Source organism: Typopeltis vanoorti, chromosome 19 (genome assembly GCF_054136105.1).
Source record: "Typopeltis vanoorti isolate ZY-2024b chromosome 19, IOZ_Tvanoo_1.0, whole genome shotgun sequence".
Classification (NCBI taxonomy): domain Eukaryota; kingdom Metazoa; phylum Arthropoda; class Arachnida; order Uropygi; family Thelyphonidae; genus Typopeltis; species Typopeltis vanoorti.
This window is the reverse complement of record NC_143567.1, coordinates 82944842-82964279: the sequence shown is the minus strand read 5'-3', so window position 1 is coordinate 82964279 and position 19438 is coordinate 82944842. Positions and strand designations below refer to the sequence as shown.

Sequence of the window (19438 nt, the reverse complement as noted above, 5' to 3'; positions counted from 1 at the left end):
CGTTATAATTCTTTTCAATATGCAACTCACAATATTTCATTATCGAAACAAAGAGTAAACTCATTACTCCTGACCTGAATCACACCAGGACAGGAAACTCAGCAGTAGTTCCATTCAGTGACAGGAAAAACCAAACAGAATCTCCCTACCATTTAGCATTTATATATATATATATATATATATATATATATATATATTATCGTTTAATTTAGTAGTTCCTGGGCAGTAAGTGAATGATGGTGGCCACAGCTTCAATTACAAGTGGTGTGTCACCAAGTCCTCCACCGTTTAAGGACTCTATTTTGCATAACATAATAAAGGTTTCGTGGCATGCAGTGCTTGCAGCATGTATGCATCCCAGGAGTGGAATGTGGCAGGTGAAAGAAGGGGAAGTGCATATATGTGCAAAATGTAGGCAATGGGATGAATTTAATGAATTAGATATTTCAATAACCGACCTAGTTGCGTCAGGGATGGGAAATGAATGTTGGGAGACGAGTAGTGTGATAACAGAGAATGATGAGCGAAATATAAATGAAAAAATAAGAGTCAGGAGTGCAGAAGGCTTGAATAACTGTGAAGTTTTCGGAGATGGTCTTGATTGGGAGAATGAGTGGGGAGTAAGAATGAGTAACTTGCAGATAGAGACAGATGAGCTGAAAGAGGAGGTGGAATGTCTCGGGAACAAGATGAGAAGTTTGAAAGATGAGATTAGGCGATGGAAGAGATGAATGCAAGGTGAATCAGAGTAGGAGTGAGAGAGAGAGTTATGGGAATGATAGAAGAGGAGAGAATAGAAAGAGTAGAAGAGACAGAATGAGAGAGAGGTATGGATAATGATACAAGAGGAGAGAATAGGAGCAGTAGAAGAGAGGGAATGAGACATAGTTATGGGAATAATACAAGAGGGGAGAATGGAAACAGTCAGAGACAGGAAATGAGAAGAATATGAAGGAGTGCTGGAACTAGGGATAGAGTGATGCCAGGACAGCAGGTAAGTAGGGGAACACGGAGAGAAAGGGATAGAGGAGAGAAAGTGAGGGATGCAGGTGAGCAATCAAGAAACAGAATGGTAAGAGGTGTGATGTATGGAGATTCAATGATTTGTGGTGTGCAAGATAGGATGCTAGAGGAGTGTTTACCTGGAGGGATGATAGAGAGTGTGGCTATGGCAATTAAGAGGGATGAAAGGATGGATGAAATGGTTGTGATGGTGGGCACGGATGACTTGAGGGGCAATGTAAATCGGGTGGTGAGAGATCTGAGATTCTTGCTTGAGGTTGCAAAAGAAAACAGAGAGGAAAGATTGTGGGTGTTGCCCAGGTATGATAGTGATGAGCTGAGCAGAAGAGCAGTAATACTGAATAGCATAATATCCAGAATGTGTCAGAAGAGAGGATTGGAATATGTGGATGCTTGGAGGGCATTTAAGGACAGAAGCGAACTGTATGCAAGAGACCACTTGCATTTGAATGAGGAAGGATAAAGGCATCTGGAGATATTGCTGTTTTCTCAACAAGTCGGTGTGTCAATGCAGGGAAAGTAGAATTTCCAAGGTGGATAGTAGCAGGGGTGGCCTCTTGTGGGAATGGGTGCTTGGGGGAAGGAGGACGACATCAGGTAACACAGAGTCCAGTGGAGTCTAGAGGGGATAATGATAGGTATAGAAGCAGTGACATTTTTATGCTTTATACTAATGCTAGAAGTATCTGAAATAAAGGAGATGAATTGGTAGCGCGGATAGCATCAGCCTGGCCAAAGATTATTGGGATCTCAGAGATGTGGTTGATGGAAGTTGATATAATAACAGGAATTGAAACAGCAGGGTACAGCATTTTTTGGCAGGATAGGAAAGAAAAACGTGGTGGTGGAGTACTGCTTATGATTAGTAATGACTTATGTCCTTTAAGAGAGGTGGCTTAGGAAGGCAGTGCGACTAATGGTTTTGAAAGCATATGGTGTCAGGTAGAATTGGCCAAGCCAAGATATTTAGTAGGGTGTTGCAACAAACCAAGGAGCACAGAAGGTGGGGAGAAGGAGATGTTTAGGCAGTTAATTTGGCCAAATGCAAGAAGAATGATTGTTATAGGAGATGTTAACTGCAGCAGTATAAGCTGGGAAGAGGAAAATGCATGTAGTAATAAGGGAATGGAATTTCTAGAATGCAAATGTCTTAGGCAACATGTAATACGGGGAACAAGAGATTCAAGAGTTTTGGATTTGGTGATAACACCAGAAGAGCTGATAATAACTAAGATGACATCTTTCCCACCAGTTGGAAAGAGAGAGAGAGAGTGACCATGTGCTTTTGACTTTGAAATGAATACACATGCAGGAATATCAAAGAGACGGGAACGTATGTGGAATTATAAGGCAGGTTATAATAGTCTTAGATATCAACTTGGGGAATTTCCATGGAGGGGGAATTGGAAGGCCAGGATATCATTAGTGCTTGGGAAATTGTGAAAGAATATTTGTTAGCAGCAATAGTAAGCTGTATTCCACACAAGTGAAGAAGCAGATACAATTTGGTGTAAATGGATGACGATATCAAACAGGAACTGCAGTAGATAAAGAGATTATGGAAGAGATATATGGAGAAGGGTGGAGAGTAGATGCACAAGGAATATGGGATGCAGGCCAGCAGAGTGACTGGTGTGGTAGAGGGGGGGGGGCAAAACTGGAGTGTGAGAGGAGATTGGCACTGAGATCGAGGGAAAATTCTAGAGAAATTTTTAGCTATGTGGCCAGTGGGAGGAGAGATGATTGTGGAGGAATGACATTGCAGGATAAAAATGGGAATAGGGCAAGTTCAGGGTTTACAGGTGCAAGAAGAGAGTGTTCCAAATACTGAGTAATCTGGATGTTAGTAAAGCTGTGGGACTGGATGGTATTTCACCAAAGGTTTTGAGAGAATGTGCTAAAGAACTGAACAGCCCCATTGACCTGATTCTTCAATAAAATTCTCGCTGCAGAAAGGTACCCAAGGAATGGAAGGAAGGAAAGATAGTGCCATTGCATAAGGGCAGTAGCTGACTGGAAGTGTCTAATTATGGGCTAGTGTTTGTGTGTGTCATCAGTAGTTGTTAAATTCTTGGAGAAATTGGTGAGAGACTGTGTACAGCATTGGGCAGATGAGGGTGGTGTTGTCTGTGAGAGCTGGCATGGATTTGTTGGGGGCGCTCTTGCTTTAGTAATATGACTGCCTTTTATAATAAAGTGATGGGAGCAGTGATGAGGAAAAGGCACATACTGCCATTTTTTTGGATTTTGCAAGGGCATTTGACAGGGCGCCACATGATAAGCTGATATTTAAGTTGCAGTACATGGGTTTATATGTCAGGTTAGTCAACTGGATTCAGGATTGGCTGTCTGATAGGTATCAGAGAGTTGTGTATGTTGGGGCAATATGGTGGGACTGTACAGTATCAGCTGTGAGCAAGAGGGTGAGGAGTGGTTTCTTTATGTGGAGGGTGGTTGAACCATGAAATGCATTGCCTCAGAGAGTGGTGAGAAGAAGAACGGTTATTGAGTTCAAGGAGTGGTATGATGGACTTCGTGTTTCCTAAGAAGGACCTCCCACGATGAGTCTCTTGACTCCATGGAGGTCTGAATAATAATAATAATAATAATAATAATAATAATCAGTTGGAGCAAGACCAAGAAGGAATACCAAGTTGAAGTAATGAAGAAGTCGTATATTTCCCATCTACAAGTAGTGAAAAGGTGTATCGCCTTATTATTAAATTACACTGGATTAGAGATAGAAGTTGAAAGCAGAGTTTGGTGGACAGAAGAAAGAGAGGTGGTATGATTGAGACTTTTAAACTGTTGAGAGGCAATTACAGGGTGGACATTGGGGAGTTTTTTCACATGGTGGAACAGCAGGAAGGAGCGATGACAAGGGGCTATCCATGGAAGTTATGAAAGGAAACCGTGAGCAAGAGGGTGAGGAGTGGTTTCTTTGCATGGAGGGTGGTTGAACCATGGAATGCATTGCCTGAGAGAGTGGTGAGAACAAGAACGGTTATTGAGTTCAAGGAGTGGTATGATGGACTTTGTGTTTCCTAAGAAGGACTTCCCATGATGAGTCTCTTGACTCCATGGAAACCTGAATAATAATAATAATCAGTTGGAGCAAGACCAAGAAGGAATACCAAGATGAAATAATGAATAAGGCATATATTTCCCATCTACAAGTAGAATGGAAAATATTCTACTTGTAGATGGGAAATAGAAGTTGAAAGTTTTTTCAGTTGGTTATTTTATACTATAAATTAAAGATGCCAAGAAATTATATTCTTGCTTTAATCCTTTATTATAGGATTATAGGACTAGATTACAGGATGCTCTATTAAGGCTAGTATTAGATTTGTTATAAAGAAAGGGAAAAAGAGATTTTGTTTGAGCAGTTTAATTAAACTTTATAATACAGTAATAATTATGCTGGATAAGAAGCAGGAATGCATATGCTATGATATTTATGAGTTTTGCAAAAACATCTGATAATTTATTATGTAAAGTTATTATCAATGTTAGAAATATGCTGGATTCTTGATTAATGATTTGGAATAGAAACAGTGCTATGGGATAACTGTCACAGAGTTTTATATATATATATATATGATAGAACTGTTTCACAAAGTGAAAGTGACATATGATGTGCCACAGTTAATTATAATACACAAGAAATTATATTCTTCATTTAATCTTAAGTGTAAGCAAACAAAGGTGTGCCCTTGAAGTATCTTCACTATCAGGTTACTGATTATAAGAATAATCACTGTGATTATAATTAAATAAAAATAATGAATAGAGATGTCAACAGGATTTGATTTCATACAGAATATTTTGATAAAGTAATTCTTAAAATAAATTAACTGAAAACAGAATAGCAAAAGATTACAGAGTATTATATTATTAAAATATCATCATTTATTAAAACATATTTTCATGTATATGCTGTTATTTTCTCTTCAGCATTAAAGATCATTAAAATCCTTTAATGATCTTTAATGGTAATCAACATTCATTTTTGATAAAATTATGGAGACTACTACCATGTTAAGAATAATAAGTTTAATTTCTCGACGTTTCAACCTTCATATTAAAGTCATTATCTGGAATATACACGTGTATATATACAAAAAGAGACAAACTGCATTACAATTCAAACAGTATTTGGTCAACTATTGTTATACTGGCCTAGCCTGCTCTCTAGTGTGAACAAAAGCTACACCCTGTTTTACATGGTCACAGAAAAAAATTCTTATTAAAGGGTTAACACAAATTTGTACTCTCTGGCCATGTATAGCAGGATGTAGCTTTTTTTTGCAGTAACAGTGGTGGCCTAATCAGTATTTAAAATAGGTGTTGTGGTTTGTTATTAACATATTATGGCTAAGATTCTTATGAGGGTGGTCTAAAAAGGTCTTGACCTAACAATGAAAAAACAAATTTATAAATTCTAAATTATTTTTATTTTTCAACATAATCTCCCTTAAGACTAATACATTTATTCCAGATGCTCCAGAACCATTATCCTGTGCATGTAGTGGTTCTCAGTAAGATCTGCAAAATACCCCTCTACAGCTGCAATCACCTCTTGATTCAAAGAAAAACACTGACCAGCAAGGAGAGTTTAGTTTTGGGAAGAAAAGTCAGAGGGAGCCAAATCTGGGGAATAGGGTGGATGCTCCAACAATTTGTAGTGCAGAACCCTTAATTTTCCCATTGCCAAAACACCTTTGAGGAAAGGTGCATTGTCCTGATGTAAGATGATTTTCTTCTGCAAACCAGGTCTTTTCTCATGAATTTTTTTGTGTAGTCTGGTTAAAAGATCAGAATAATATTCCCTGGTTATTGCTTTACCCTTTTCAAGATAATTAATAAACAAAATGCCTTTAGCATCCAAAAACACCGATGCCATGACCTTTCCTGCTGAATAGAACCGATTTTCTTGTTTGGCGCTGAACAACTGGCTTTTGTCCACTGTTTTGACTGCTGTTTGGATTCTGGTGTGTAATTGAGAATCCAAGTCTCATCCATAGTAATAAATCGATGCACAAAATCAGTTTTATTCTTGTTAAAATGCTCCAAGCACTGTTCAGAGATTTTTAAGAGACTGCATTTTTGATCTGCCGTAAGCAAGTGCGGCACCCATCTTGCAGCAAAGCTTTTTCATTTACAATTCTTTATGCAAAATATATCCTACACATTCTTTTGAAATGCCGATCTCAGCAATTTCACGCACTTTGACTCCAGTCATCCAATACCATATTGTGCACTTGATTAATGATTTCTGGTGTTGTTACACTTTTTGGACATCCTTCACGAGGATCTTCTTCAAGGCTGGTACGGCCATGTTTAAACTTGCCAGCCCATTTCTTAATTGTCGAAAATGAAGGAGAAGAGTGCCCATAAACTTTCATGAACTTCAAATGAATTTCTTTTGGTGTTAAACCTTCCTTTACAAAGAATTTTATAACCACACGATATTCAATTTTATCCATTTCGAGGGATACAGAAAACACTTTTGCTTCAGACAGCTGTATAAAACAAACTACTTGATAGAATGACTTGCAATTTCATGTGGATGCTTATGATAGATGTACCAACTTTAAAAAAAAATCTTGCCGATAGTGTTGCCATCTATGGTTGAGGGTGAGAACTTTTCAGAACCACCGTCATATTATGACTTGTTAGAACAAAAAGGCTATGTGGGTCCAATATGTGCCATCGATATTCTTGATATTTTAAGATCATCATTATTATTGAGATTAGGGTAGTTGATTCAAATTTCACAAGCTTCTTTAAACATTGTGCACATATTTAGGTTTTGGTGTAATTAAGGAACAAGAGCCTTTCCCTCAATTCTGTGTACAGCATCCAAAATATTATCAGAAAAGCCAGATTTACCATAGTTATTAAATTTAATGTGTTGTTTATGTTCCTTTATCCAGAGAGGAATCATGCATCCAGTTTCACCTATATAGGGCAAGTTACAGGTGCACTGAATATGGTACACTCTAGTGTGTACCAGAGGAAGAAGGGAAGGGATCCTTGGAGGAAATGAAGTTTTTTAATTTTGTAAGAGGTTTAAAGGTGGCTAAGGTTGTATCTGTGTAGTATTTTGTTTATTTTTATCTGATATATCTTTAATGTATGGAATGGCTACAGTTTTTATAGTAATCTAGTATTTTGTTCATACTATTTTTGCTGTAGCCATTTTTTAAGAAAGTACTTCTAATAATTTTTAATTCATGCTTAAGTGCTCGTCCACTGGAACAAATCTTTATAACTGTTTTTTATTGTGTTAGTGACACCTTAATGACACCTAGTTTTTGTGTTGGGTGGTGGTGGTGGTGGTAAGAGTTTATATGCATATACAGGCTGGTATATATAGACTTCCAATAAATGGTGAAGACTGCCAGAAGGAAAAAATCCGACAAGTGTATCCAGAAATGGAAGTATGTTCTGATTTTCAATTTCAGTGATAAATTGTATGCATTTATGGTGTTTGTTCAGATAGCTGAGGAAGATGTCTAAAGTTTGGTGACCATGGAGCTAGATGCGTATGCAGGTTTTAAAGGAATCTAGATCACATTGCCAAAAAACTTCCATATAAAAGTTAGCAACAGGAGGATACAGTGGCAAGCTATACAGTGGCTTACAATCTTTGTAGGCAAAAAGTATTTTGCCACACAAAATAATTAGAATGCAGTATATAGGTAAAGAGGGCTGTGATAGAGGGTAGAAATGTGTTCTATAAAAGAACAGATACATTAACACTAACTAATAAATCACTTTTATCAAGTGTGATGTTTATGAAGTGTTGTGTGGTTTTTACTAAAAATTGTTAAAAGTTTAACATGAAAAAAAAAAAATTACTCTATAAACTAAACTGAATAAACAAAATTATGCTCTCACCTTGCATCAGCTTCACTATAATATTCTCTTGCGACAATATCTTCAAATAACTCTCCACCTGTCACCCTGTTTATCAAAAATAATAAAGCTTATTTAAAACAGTATACAGAAGGTGTAACAAAAGTGCTGATAGTAATATTAATATAACAATTTAAATTGTAAAGGAATTTTTTTTTCTATATTTTAACGATTATAAGCTTATATTTATTTGTAGAAAACTTACTGTTATCAATTGAAGTATAGTCCCTCTTCAACTGGTACATTTATAGGGAGTAATTTTTAACTAGTTTTGATTGTTGGAGTTTTATGTGTAATACATACTAAACTATAATAACAGCAGCAATGTACTATTTTAAAGTTGGTTAATTATTTTATTTTCCTTTGAATCCCTGTTCATTTATATAACACAAGAGAAGCAATTAATTTTATTACATATGACATAGGATAGCTAAAACTGGTCTATTCTATATAATCTCCATCTTAGGATGCTAAGATAGTGTTGAATAAATACTGTATTATCGTACTTTTATCTTTTGAAAGTCATCTTCAGTATGCCAATACACACTGAAAATAGCCCTGAAAAATGGATAAAAAGTCCTAGAACAGAATCCTATTTGCCAGTAAATAGAATCTAATTGTCATCTTTTATTCTTTGACCTATTAATTTTATGTCAATAGTCTACAGTTATCTCACTACAGAAAAAAAAAAATTCTTTTATATATATATATATATATATATATATATATATATATATATATATATATATATATATATATATATATATATATATATATATATATATATATATATATATATATTTCTTCACATCATCATCATACATGTCAGAAATTCACTACCATATGAACTGTGCACATATCTTAAGTTCAACAGATACTCTTTTATAACAAGAATAAATATTTATTAGCATTACCTTCCTATTTAGTGGTTAGAGTAACATCTTCTTTTATAAATGCTATGAACAGTTGTAGATCCCATTCCACTGTGCAGGAAGAAATCTCTTAGATCTCTAACCATTATATTCAAGGTATCGCTGAATGTATTGCCAAGATGAAAAGTTCCATCAAAGTAGCATTTTTGCTTCTTTCAGAAATTGCCTTCCTTTCCAGATTCCCCTTTAGATAAAGTATACTTCAGTATATCTACTTGACTTTTGTTGGGGTCAAATATGATGCTTGTCTTGCTGTGGCCAAAGAGGGACTAATTCTGTATGTGTTCTCTTTCACTTAGAAGTCCAATTGAAAATGACTAAAGCTATTTTCTAATGCAAAAACTGTACCAAAAAAGTGATTCTTCATTTCATACTCTTAACTGAAATGAGTCATTGTTAATGACAACTCAGAGAAATTGTTGCACTGAACATGCAACACCTTTGTCATGTAAAAAATAATGTGAATCCTATCCACATAACATCGTTAGCCTATGATATATTTTAGTACATTTGTGGCTAAAGTGAGATAATCTGTTATCCCATGCTCTAGACCAAACATGATATGTTTTTGAACCACTTCAGGTCTCTAATAAACAGGGTAGTGGTCTGTTAACCACATAAAAATTAAATAATGACACTGTATTTTTATATTTTTCTCAGTTCACTTCTCTTTATGAGACTATTAAAGGATAGCTAAAACTGGTCTATTCTATATAATCTTCATCTATATCCTTCATGCAGTCACACTGCTCATTATTAAATTGTTTTATTAACCACAATTTATAAATAAGATTCTTGCAGTTCAGATTAAGTTATTTCAAAGTCATTGCTCCATACATTGCCAAACCTATGGTACCACTTTAATGAATGTCTTGCACTACTCATTATCATTGAGGACCTCCATGGAGTTAAGAGGTTCACTGTGAAAGACTAACAAGGTGCCAAAAAATTCTATCACACCATACCTTAAGTCATTCATTGTCTGTACTCCTCATCCTCTCATGCAATATATATATATATATATATTCATGAGCCCAGCAATCTCCATGTAAAAAAACTTGCTTCTCACTCTCTTGCATGACTTTGAGGATGATACTTAACCTCCCTACCGGCTGAGGTGGATGAAATATCCAGCCCACCATAGCATTCTGCATGGATCAAAACTTCATCAGCATTGTACCTTTCATCATGCCCTTATCTCCCTCCGCCGTTAATCCCTTTACGGCTATTTTAGAGCCATTCGTGGATTAACTGTTAGTGCCTGACTAACAGTTTGTGTCACCTGTCTTTACACACGCTGTTTTACTTGGAATTTTCTTTACTGTCCTAAAATATTTGACTTTTTTGCCTCTAAAATGATTTATTGTTTTTTCGCAAAAATTGAAACGAATTTCACATGTGCGAAAATAATCAATCCTGAAATGACCATCGATCAGCCTTTGCAATGAATCTATTTAGTAGTAGCAAATTCTGCTGTATTATAAATTTATTCTTCAAATCACTGCAACGGAAGAGTTGCCCTAGTTGTTCCAATATAGAAACAACTTTTTTCGCGAATTTTCAGATATTTGCATTGAACATATTATGTCATGTATTTATATTTTTAAATAATATTTATTGAAATAAATATGACCTTTTGCTTTCTTTCCTAGCAAAATACCGTTATATGGATTATCACATTTCAGTTCTAGAAACGATTTTTTTTGTTTTGTTTTATGAACAACAAATGATGTTTTATTGCATAACTCTGTTTCCGATTGTGAATCTTTTTAGTATCGAGAATTTATATCCAGTGATGTTTTAGCAGGGATTTTTAGCCTTTTTTTTTTTTTTTTATGTAGGATGCACATTACTATAATATCCAGTGCGTAACCACCGTAGATATGTTGAAAATATAATATGAAGGATATCATATACAGAATAATTCAAAATCTATGCTCATTTTGAATATTTGCTAATGCTTACTCCCCCACCCCATCCTTATCCTCTCCTGGAATTCAATTACATAACCACTCTAAATTTCTACAGGTTAGAAAACTTTTCCAGACAGTATTCAAAATCTATTATCATTTTACCGTTTCGACAAAAGAAATAAGGCAATAAGATTATTGTACCCTGAAGCTTCTAATTCTGTACTATTTCTTTGTAATCTAAAACCAGCTGTTCTACTGTCTGCTGAAATGATTTGAAATTTTAGAAATACTATGCTATATTTTCACCACATAAAATTGTTTATATGCATACCACACAAAAAAAAGTTCAGTAGTATTATTTTAGTTTCTTTTTCTTAAAATAATCTAAATATTTTTACTTCCACTTATGCTTCTGGTTGCTATTTCTGAAGTAATCTATGTCTTAGAAATACTTGTAGTAATCCTCTTAGCTGGTGGGAAAGGTAAAGGCTTAGATTACTCTCAGTACTATTGAGGAAGAAAATTGAGAATGCTTAGCTAGAAAGGACACTAAAGTGCCTCAAGCTATAGTCCGAGATACATCAAGAATGTCGTGTTTTGTTTTCAATTGTTGATTAGTAGACATCCTAACATAGAAAAAAATACAGACATTTCTTTTATAGGCTGATACAGTATTTATGCTGAAATAAGTTCTTAATTTATAATGATCAGTTTCATTTTTATTATCGGAAAATTATAAATTATTTCATATAATTATCTTGAAAAAGAGGACTTGAATTATTTTAAAAGAAAAGGAGCATATACTTCACATAATCTTATTTTTTGGGGAGGGCAGGAAGGTTATATTGAAGACTTATTTAATTTGCATATATTTCAGAGAATTTATTTTATAAATCGTTCACAAGACAACTGTTATGAAAGTAAATCACTTGGGGAACATGCCCATTCATTTTAGAGTAAATAGCAGCAAAGATTTAGCTACTTCAATAATGCTACCTATCTAAACTAGAAGAAAATATCGTTATATCTGCTGATGTTAGAACTCTTACATAAATAATTTTTCTGGCATGAATTCTCTATTAGCTATAATATAATCAATCTACAGATTTTTGCCCTCTTGTATTCTGCCATCTTATGGGCAGTGATCTCTTCTTTGTACTAGAAAAAATCAGATAACACAAGAAAAATATGGAATATTTTCTTTTTCATTGGGTGAATTTACAATGTTCTCTCTTTTTGTTTTGAAAAGAAAGTACAAATGATTTTTTTTCTTACTATTTTTACCATTATAACATCTGATACAATTACAAAAGTAGCATTTTATCGTTTCCATCCACGAGAAAAAGAAATATGACAATAATATTGTTAATACTGTCGAACTTTTGTAGTGGAAATTTTTAATATAAAACTTTAATTTAAATATATACATATATAAGTAAAAGTATTGCTTATTATAAAATTGGAGCATAATATCTGAACTAGCAGAAAATATATACACATCAATTTAAATCATAACCGTTAATTTTATTTTGTAATGACCGATTATACAGGGAAACAAAGAAGGTGAAAGCGCAAAGAAAAGTAGAATACAATATTATTATTATTATTATTATTATTATTATTATTATTATTATTATAAAGATAACAATATAAAGATAAAAAATTAGTGATATGTTTAAAGAATTTCATTATTCTTTATAAAGCAAAATCGCTCAAGCATGTCCTTCAGGAAATCTGGGAAGTATTCTTCGAATCATGATTTTGAACAAAAATATAACATAATCTCGAACGTCGGTAGCTGGTTTTTTTAAATAATATTTCAAATAATTATTGTGAATTAATTTGCATACTCCTGGCATTAGTATGCTTTATACTAATGCGAGGAGTATCCGGAATAAGGGAGAGGAATTGGTGGCGCAGATAGCATCAGCCTGGCCAAAAATTATTGCGATCACTGAGACGTGGTTGACAGAAGGGGATATAACAACAGGAATAGAAGTCGCTGGGTATAGCATTTTTCGTCGGGATAGGAGGGGAAAGCGTGGTGGTGGTGGGGTACTGCTTATGATAAGTGATGACCTATGTCCTCTAAGAGTGGAGAATTTGGAAGGAAGTGAGACAAATGATTTTGAGAGCGTATGGTGTGAGGTAGAGGTAGGCAAGACAGGATATTTAGTGGGGTGTTGCTACAGACCCAGAAGCACAGAGGATGGGGACCAGGAGATGTTTAGACAGCTAAGTTTGGCAAGTGCAAGAAGAATGATTGTTATGGGAGATTTTAACTTCAGTAGTATAAATTGGAGAGGGGAAGATGCATGTAGCAATAGAGGAATGGAATTTCTAGAATTCCTGAGGGACAAATGTCTTAGGCAACATGTAACAGAGGGAACAAGAGGTTCAAAAGTTTTGGATTTGGTTATAGCATCAGAAGAGTTGATAATAACTGAGTTGACGTCTCTCCCACCAGTTGGAGAGAGTGACCATATGGTGTTGACTTGGAAAATGAATAGACATGCAGGAGTATCAAAGAGACGGAAACTTATGTGGAATTATAAGGCAGGTGATTATAATAGTCTTAGACGTCAACTTCGGGAAGTTTCACGGAGGGAGGAATTGGAAGGCCGGGATATCACTAGTGCGTGGGAAATTGTGAAAAAATATTTGTTATCAGCAATGGTAAGTTGTATACCACGAGTGAAGAAGAGGACACAATTTGGAGTAAAGTGGATGACAAACAATATTAAACAGGAATTGCATGCGAAAAAGAGGTTATGGAAGAGATATAAGGAGACAGGTGAAGAGATGCATGAGGAATGTAAGACACAGGCCAGAAGAGTAACTAGTGTGGTAAGGAAAGCGAAACTGGAATATGAGAGGAGATTGGCCCTAAGATCAAAAGAAAATCCTAGGGAATTTTTTAGCTATGTGGCCAGTAGGAGGAGAAATGACTGTAGAAGAATGATATTGTGGGATAAAAATGGGAATAGAGTGACTGATGCAGAGGACATAGTGGAATTGTTCAATGAACACTTTATTGGAGTATTTCATCCTAGAGGAGTCAGTTTTAATGCTAGAGGGATAGGACTGGTTCGAGGTCTGGAGGTACAGGAGGAGAGTGTGTTTCAGATACTGAGTACTCTAGATGTCAGTAAAGCTGTGGGACTGGATGGTATTTCACCACGAGTTTTGAGAGAATGTGCTAGGGAATTGACAGTGCCTTTAACGTGGCTTTTCGATGAAAGTCTGGCTTTGGCAAAGGTGCCCAGGGAATGGAAGGAAGGGAAGATAGTGCCATTGCACAAGGGTGGTAACAGACTGGAAGTGTCTAATTATAGGCCAGTCTGTGTGTCATCAGTAGTTGTTAAGATTTTGGAGAAAGTAGTGAGGGACCGTATACAGCATTGGGCAGATGAGGGTAATGTTATCTGTGAGAATCAACATGGATTTGTGAAAGGACGCTCTTGTTTTAGCAATATGCTAGCCTTTTATAATAAAGTTACAAGAACATTAGATGAAGGAAAGGCATATACTGCAATTTTCTTAGACTTGGCGAAGGCATTTGACAGGGTGCCACATGATAAGCTGATATTTAAGTTGCAGCACATGGGTCTGGATGTCAGATTGGTCAACTGGATTCAGGATTGGCTGTCTGATAGGTATCAGAGAGTTGTGTATGGTGGAGCAGTTTCCAGGAGGCAGAGGGTTACAAGTAGGGTCCCACAGGGCTCATTACTAGGACCTATATTATTTAACCTTTATATCAATGACATAGCCAGTGGATTGCAGGAGGATATTCAGTTGTTTGCGGATGATGCGAAGCTGGGAAGGATTATTAGTAATAGTGCAGATGTGGTAGCCCTGCAAGAGGATTTAAATAAGCTAGATAGATGGACAAATGAATGGGGGTGTCAGTTTAATGCAGCAAAATGTAAGGTCTTGAGGTTTGGGAAACATCGATGGGATGCTGCATACTCTATGGGAGGAGTTATACTGGAGGAAGTAGCGGAGACAAGAGATCTGGGGTTGATGATTGATAGAAACCTGAAGTTTAGGGGACATATTGCAAAGGTGGTGAAGGTAACACAGAGGATTGCTGCTATTATGAGAAGGACACTGACCTGCAGAGATAAGAGGGTTATCATTCCGTTGTATAAGTCTCTGATCAGACCACACTTGGACTATTTTCTCAGATTTGGTTCCCAGGATTTGAAGGGGATAAATTAACTGTGGAAAGGATACAACGACGGATGACAAAGATGGTTTCAGGACTCTACAAGGATAGTTATGAGGATCGGCTGAGAGAATGTGGACTGCAGAGTTTGGTGGATAGAAGAAGGAGAGGTGCTATGATTGAGACTTTTAAACTGTTGAGAGGTGGTTACAGGGTTGACACTGGGGAGTTCTTTCGCTTGGTTGAACAGCGGGAAGGAGTGATGACAAGAGGCCAACCCTGGAAGTTACGAAAGGAAACTGTGAGCAAGAGGGTAAGGAGTGGTTTCTTTGTGTGGAGGGTGGTTGAGCCATGGAATGCATTGCCTGATGGAGTGGTGGGAGCGAGAACGGTCAGTGAGTTTAAGGAGTGGTATGATAGACTTTGTGTTTCTCAGGGGGGGGGAACTCCCCTCGATGAGTCTTTTAACTCCTTGGAGGCCTGAATAATAATAATAATAATAATAATTTCTTCGAGAACAAAGAAAATGGTTTGTGGAGTAAACGATTAGAAAAAAATTAGCAAAAAAATTAAAAATTAAATTGGTTCTGGAATGTAACGCAATATTTAAGTGAAGAAATTAGGCAAGGATCTTTATTTTGTCGAGGCATTAAAATTGTATTGTACAATAAAAAGAGAAAATAAAAATAATTTCTATGTTTATATAACTAAAATTCAGTTATCCAGCATAGGACAAGGAACTGCATTTCTTGTTATATGTAACTGAGACGTCACAGCTATGAGCCTGAGATAATCTGATTAAGTGCTCTCTTCAGCATGAGGGATTATCACACCTTCTAATGGACATGCTGACCGAATTGCACTTCTTATCCATGTTCTTTCAATAGATAGCATGCATCGTATCCAGATTTAGCTCGACGTCTATAGACGTCCTAGCTGGTAGGGAGGTTAATCATACATTTATTAAACTCTTGGTGAGACCTTCCATTGTCCTTTCAATAAGTGAACATGGAAGGAAAGATACTATAATTGTGATATAAATATAACAAATACAAAATATAAACAGGAGAAATAAAGATAATATATAAGGATAAGGAGGAGGATGTAGAAAGAATATTGTGAGAATAAGAGTGAGAGGTGTCATGAAATATATAAAGCTCAAGCCAGAAAAGTAATGAGTATTGTGAGGAAAGCTAAATTAGAGTAGGAAAAAAATTGTGGATGCCAGCAAAAGGCAACCCAAAAGAAGTTTTTTGTTATGCCACAAGCACATAGAATGAATGAATGCAAAAGAATAACTTTATTGAATGTAGATGGTACTCTAATATCAGAAGCTAATGAGATTGTTCAATTCATGAGTGCTCACTTTGCTGAGATATATCAACCAAGTATATGTAACATGGTGCACAGTGTAACTGCTACATTGGATGAAGAGTTAGAGGTTCATGAAAATGAGGTTGAAGAGCTGTTGCATAACATGGATGATACTGATACTACCACACCAGAGATACTGATAGGTCTATGATTGAGACTTTTAAACTGTTGAGAGGTGGTTACAGGGTTGACACTGGGGAGTTCTTTCACTTGGTTGAACAGCGGGAACGAGTGATGACAAGAGGCCATCCCTGGAAGTTACGAAAGGAAACTGTGAGCAAGAGGGTGAGGAGTGGTTTCTTTGCATGGAGGGTGGTTGAACCATGGAATGCATTGCCTGATGGAGTGGTGAGAGCGAGAAAGGTTAATGAGTTCAAGGAGTGGTATGATAGACTTTGTGTTTCTTAGGGCGGGGGGACATCCCCTCGATGAGTCTTGATAGACTTTGTGTTTCTTAGGAAGGACCTCCCACAATGAGTCTTTTGACTCCATGGAAGCCTGAATAATAATAATAATAATAATAATAATAATAATAACATGGATAAGAATTTATCAATAGGGACAGATGGAATATCATCCTGTTTTCTAAAAGATTTTCTTCTGAATTGGCTAGGCCTTCCATGCTTGTATAACTTGAGTCTCAGTTCTGGAATGATACCACAGGAATGGAAGGAATGTATGATGGTTTCATTGTTTTTATTGTACAAGGGTGGTGCAAAAATTGATGTGTCAAACTACTGACCTATCAGTATCTCTGGTGTGGTAGTGAAGATTTTAGAGAAGTTGGTAAGAACTCACATACAGAAATGGGTAGACTAACGAGCTATACTTTGAAAGGAGCAGCATGGGTTTACTAAAGGAAGGTCATGTTTTAGCAATTTGCTCATATTTTATAACAATGTTGCAGCCACGCTGGATAAAGGGAATGGATACACTATGATAATGTTGGATTTTTCAAAGGCGTTTGATTTGATCACACAAAAGGCTGTTACATAAAATGGAGAATGTGGGATTGGAATATAAACTCTTGACCTGGAACAGGGGATAGTTGATAGATAAATATCAAAAAGTGGTATACAGTGGATGTGAATCTGCCAGATTTAAGGTGATTAGTGGTGTACTACAGGATTCAGTCCTTGGGTCATTATTGTTCAATCTATACATTAATGACATCAGGCAGGTACTAACATCATATGTGCAACTGTTTGCCAATGATGCTAAGATAGGTAGGACAATCAGGAATGCTACTAATATTCAGCACTTACAAAATTATTTATAAATAGGCTGGAAATTTGGGCAAATGAAAATCACTTTAATGTAAGTAGGTGTAAAGTTATGTACTTTGGCTTGAAGAGATTTCCAGTGGCATATTATATTAGCAGGGTTATGCTCAGTGGTGAGCTATAAGGGGCTTGCGGGGGCTCAACTGAGCCCTTTGTTAAATTTTTATCAAATTTGCGAGCCCCTCGATCTTCTTGTTTTATTTTTTATTTTTTCAAAAAAAAAATAAAATAAAAATTTTTTTTTTGAAATATATTAAGCGACAAACTCATACAGTAACCTAACAAAGTGATTTTATTAAATAAAATATTATAGTTACTGTTACCACCATTTTACAAATAAGAATTCACTTTTGGTAATTGCATATAAATAAATAGGACTATAAAATAATGCCTCTTGATTGTACCATTGATTTGATTATCACTTGAAGTATGAAAACGAAAGAGAAATATAACATATTTCAATATTATTGTGTTTAGATATTTATTTATTCATTATAGATTGTTTGTCATAAAAACATCTGTCGCAAACAAAAGAAATTTTGTTATAAAAAATACGGACTATACAAAGAAACATGTGAAACATTACTTCACTCCCCTAACCTAAACAGATCCGATGGTCTACGTCTTTTCCCCCTTGTGGGAAATAGTACTTTATAAAGCAGCAAATCTTTCCTAACATATAATTGTATACACACATATATATATTTATAAAAAAAAATTTTTTTTTTAATTTTAATTGTTATAATTGAATAATTGAATAATTAAATAATTATTATTTAATAATTAAATAACTAAATAATTAAATTTAAATTATTAAAAATAAATAAAATAAATAAATAAATAATAATAATAATAATTAAATAAATTTAGGAAATTTAACTTTAGCTACTTAGGTGGCGCTTTGTGAATACAACAGTTATTGTTTAATTAGCCTTGTACCTGTACTGATGATGCCTGTGATACTCAGGTGAAAATTCTACGAATAAAGAATAATTTACGTGAGTTAATTCCGTTATTATAATAGTTAGTAATCCATAGAAGTTAAGTTTGTTCACAATCAAGAAAGTGGTAAGAGCTAGGTTTTTCTCTCAGAGAGCAGTGAGTGAGTGAGTGGAATTGTTCGCCTTTAGGGGTAGTGAGTGCATGTAGTGTGAACGAATGTAAGGGAAGGTATAATAGCTGGTTTGGGTGATTTATAGCCTCCCTTGATGAGTCCTTGACTCCCTGGAGAGCTCAGATAATAATAATAATAATAATAATATTATTATTATTATTATTATTATTATTATATTATAAATTTTATTATTATTGTATTATAAATTTTATTATAATCAATATTACCACCTTTTCTATTTGCCAACTCTGCAGATTTCATTCCCTCAATATGTCCTAACAGTCAACATTTTGAAGTCCAGATATGATCTTTATTATCCTCCTTTGTACTCTTTCCAACAGATACACATCCTTCCATTGGTGATTCCCAAAAGATAAAATCCCTGCACTTAGTTATACTAACCTGGGGCATCCCAGCTAATTTGTCCACCTTTTTTACTTAATTTGAGTTTTTCTAAAGTGCCACAACATTAGCACTCTACAACTCTCTCCAGAATTACATCATCTGAACAACTAAACCTGTTCGTGTAATCCAGTCATAATATGCTTCAAATACTTAAAATAACAATAATAAATAAATGATGAAGTATGAAGAATACTCGAAAGAGGACCAGCAACAGAGCTTGGGAACACAGCACACAGCATAGTTGAAAAGCATTATACCGGTAATCCACTCAGTTCTATCCAGCATATAATAAAAATTTT

General features: G+C 35.3%; 1 protein-coding gene across 1 annotated transcript in view; it reads right to left on the bottom strand.

Moving 5' to 3' along the window:
• Window positions 1-19438, bottom strand: part of LOC150096303 (calcium/calmodulin-dependent protein kinase type II alpha chain-like) — a 736535-nt gene that overhangs the window by 496802 nt on the left and 220295 nt on the right. Inside the window, exon 5 of the mRNA XM_090409027.1 lies at window positions 7930-7995. Coding sequence (XP_090265153.1) covers window positions 7930-7995 — 66 coding nt within the window. The remainder of the gene's footprint in view (window positions 1-7929; window positions 7996-19438) is intronic.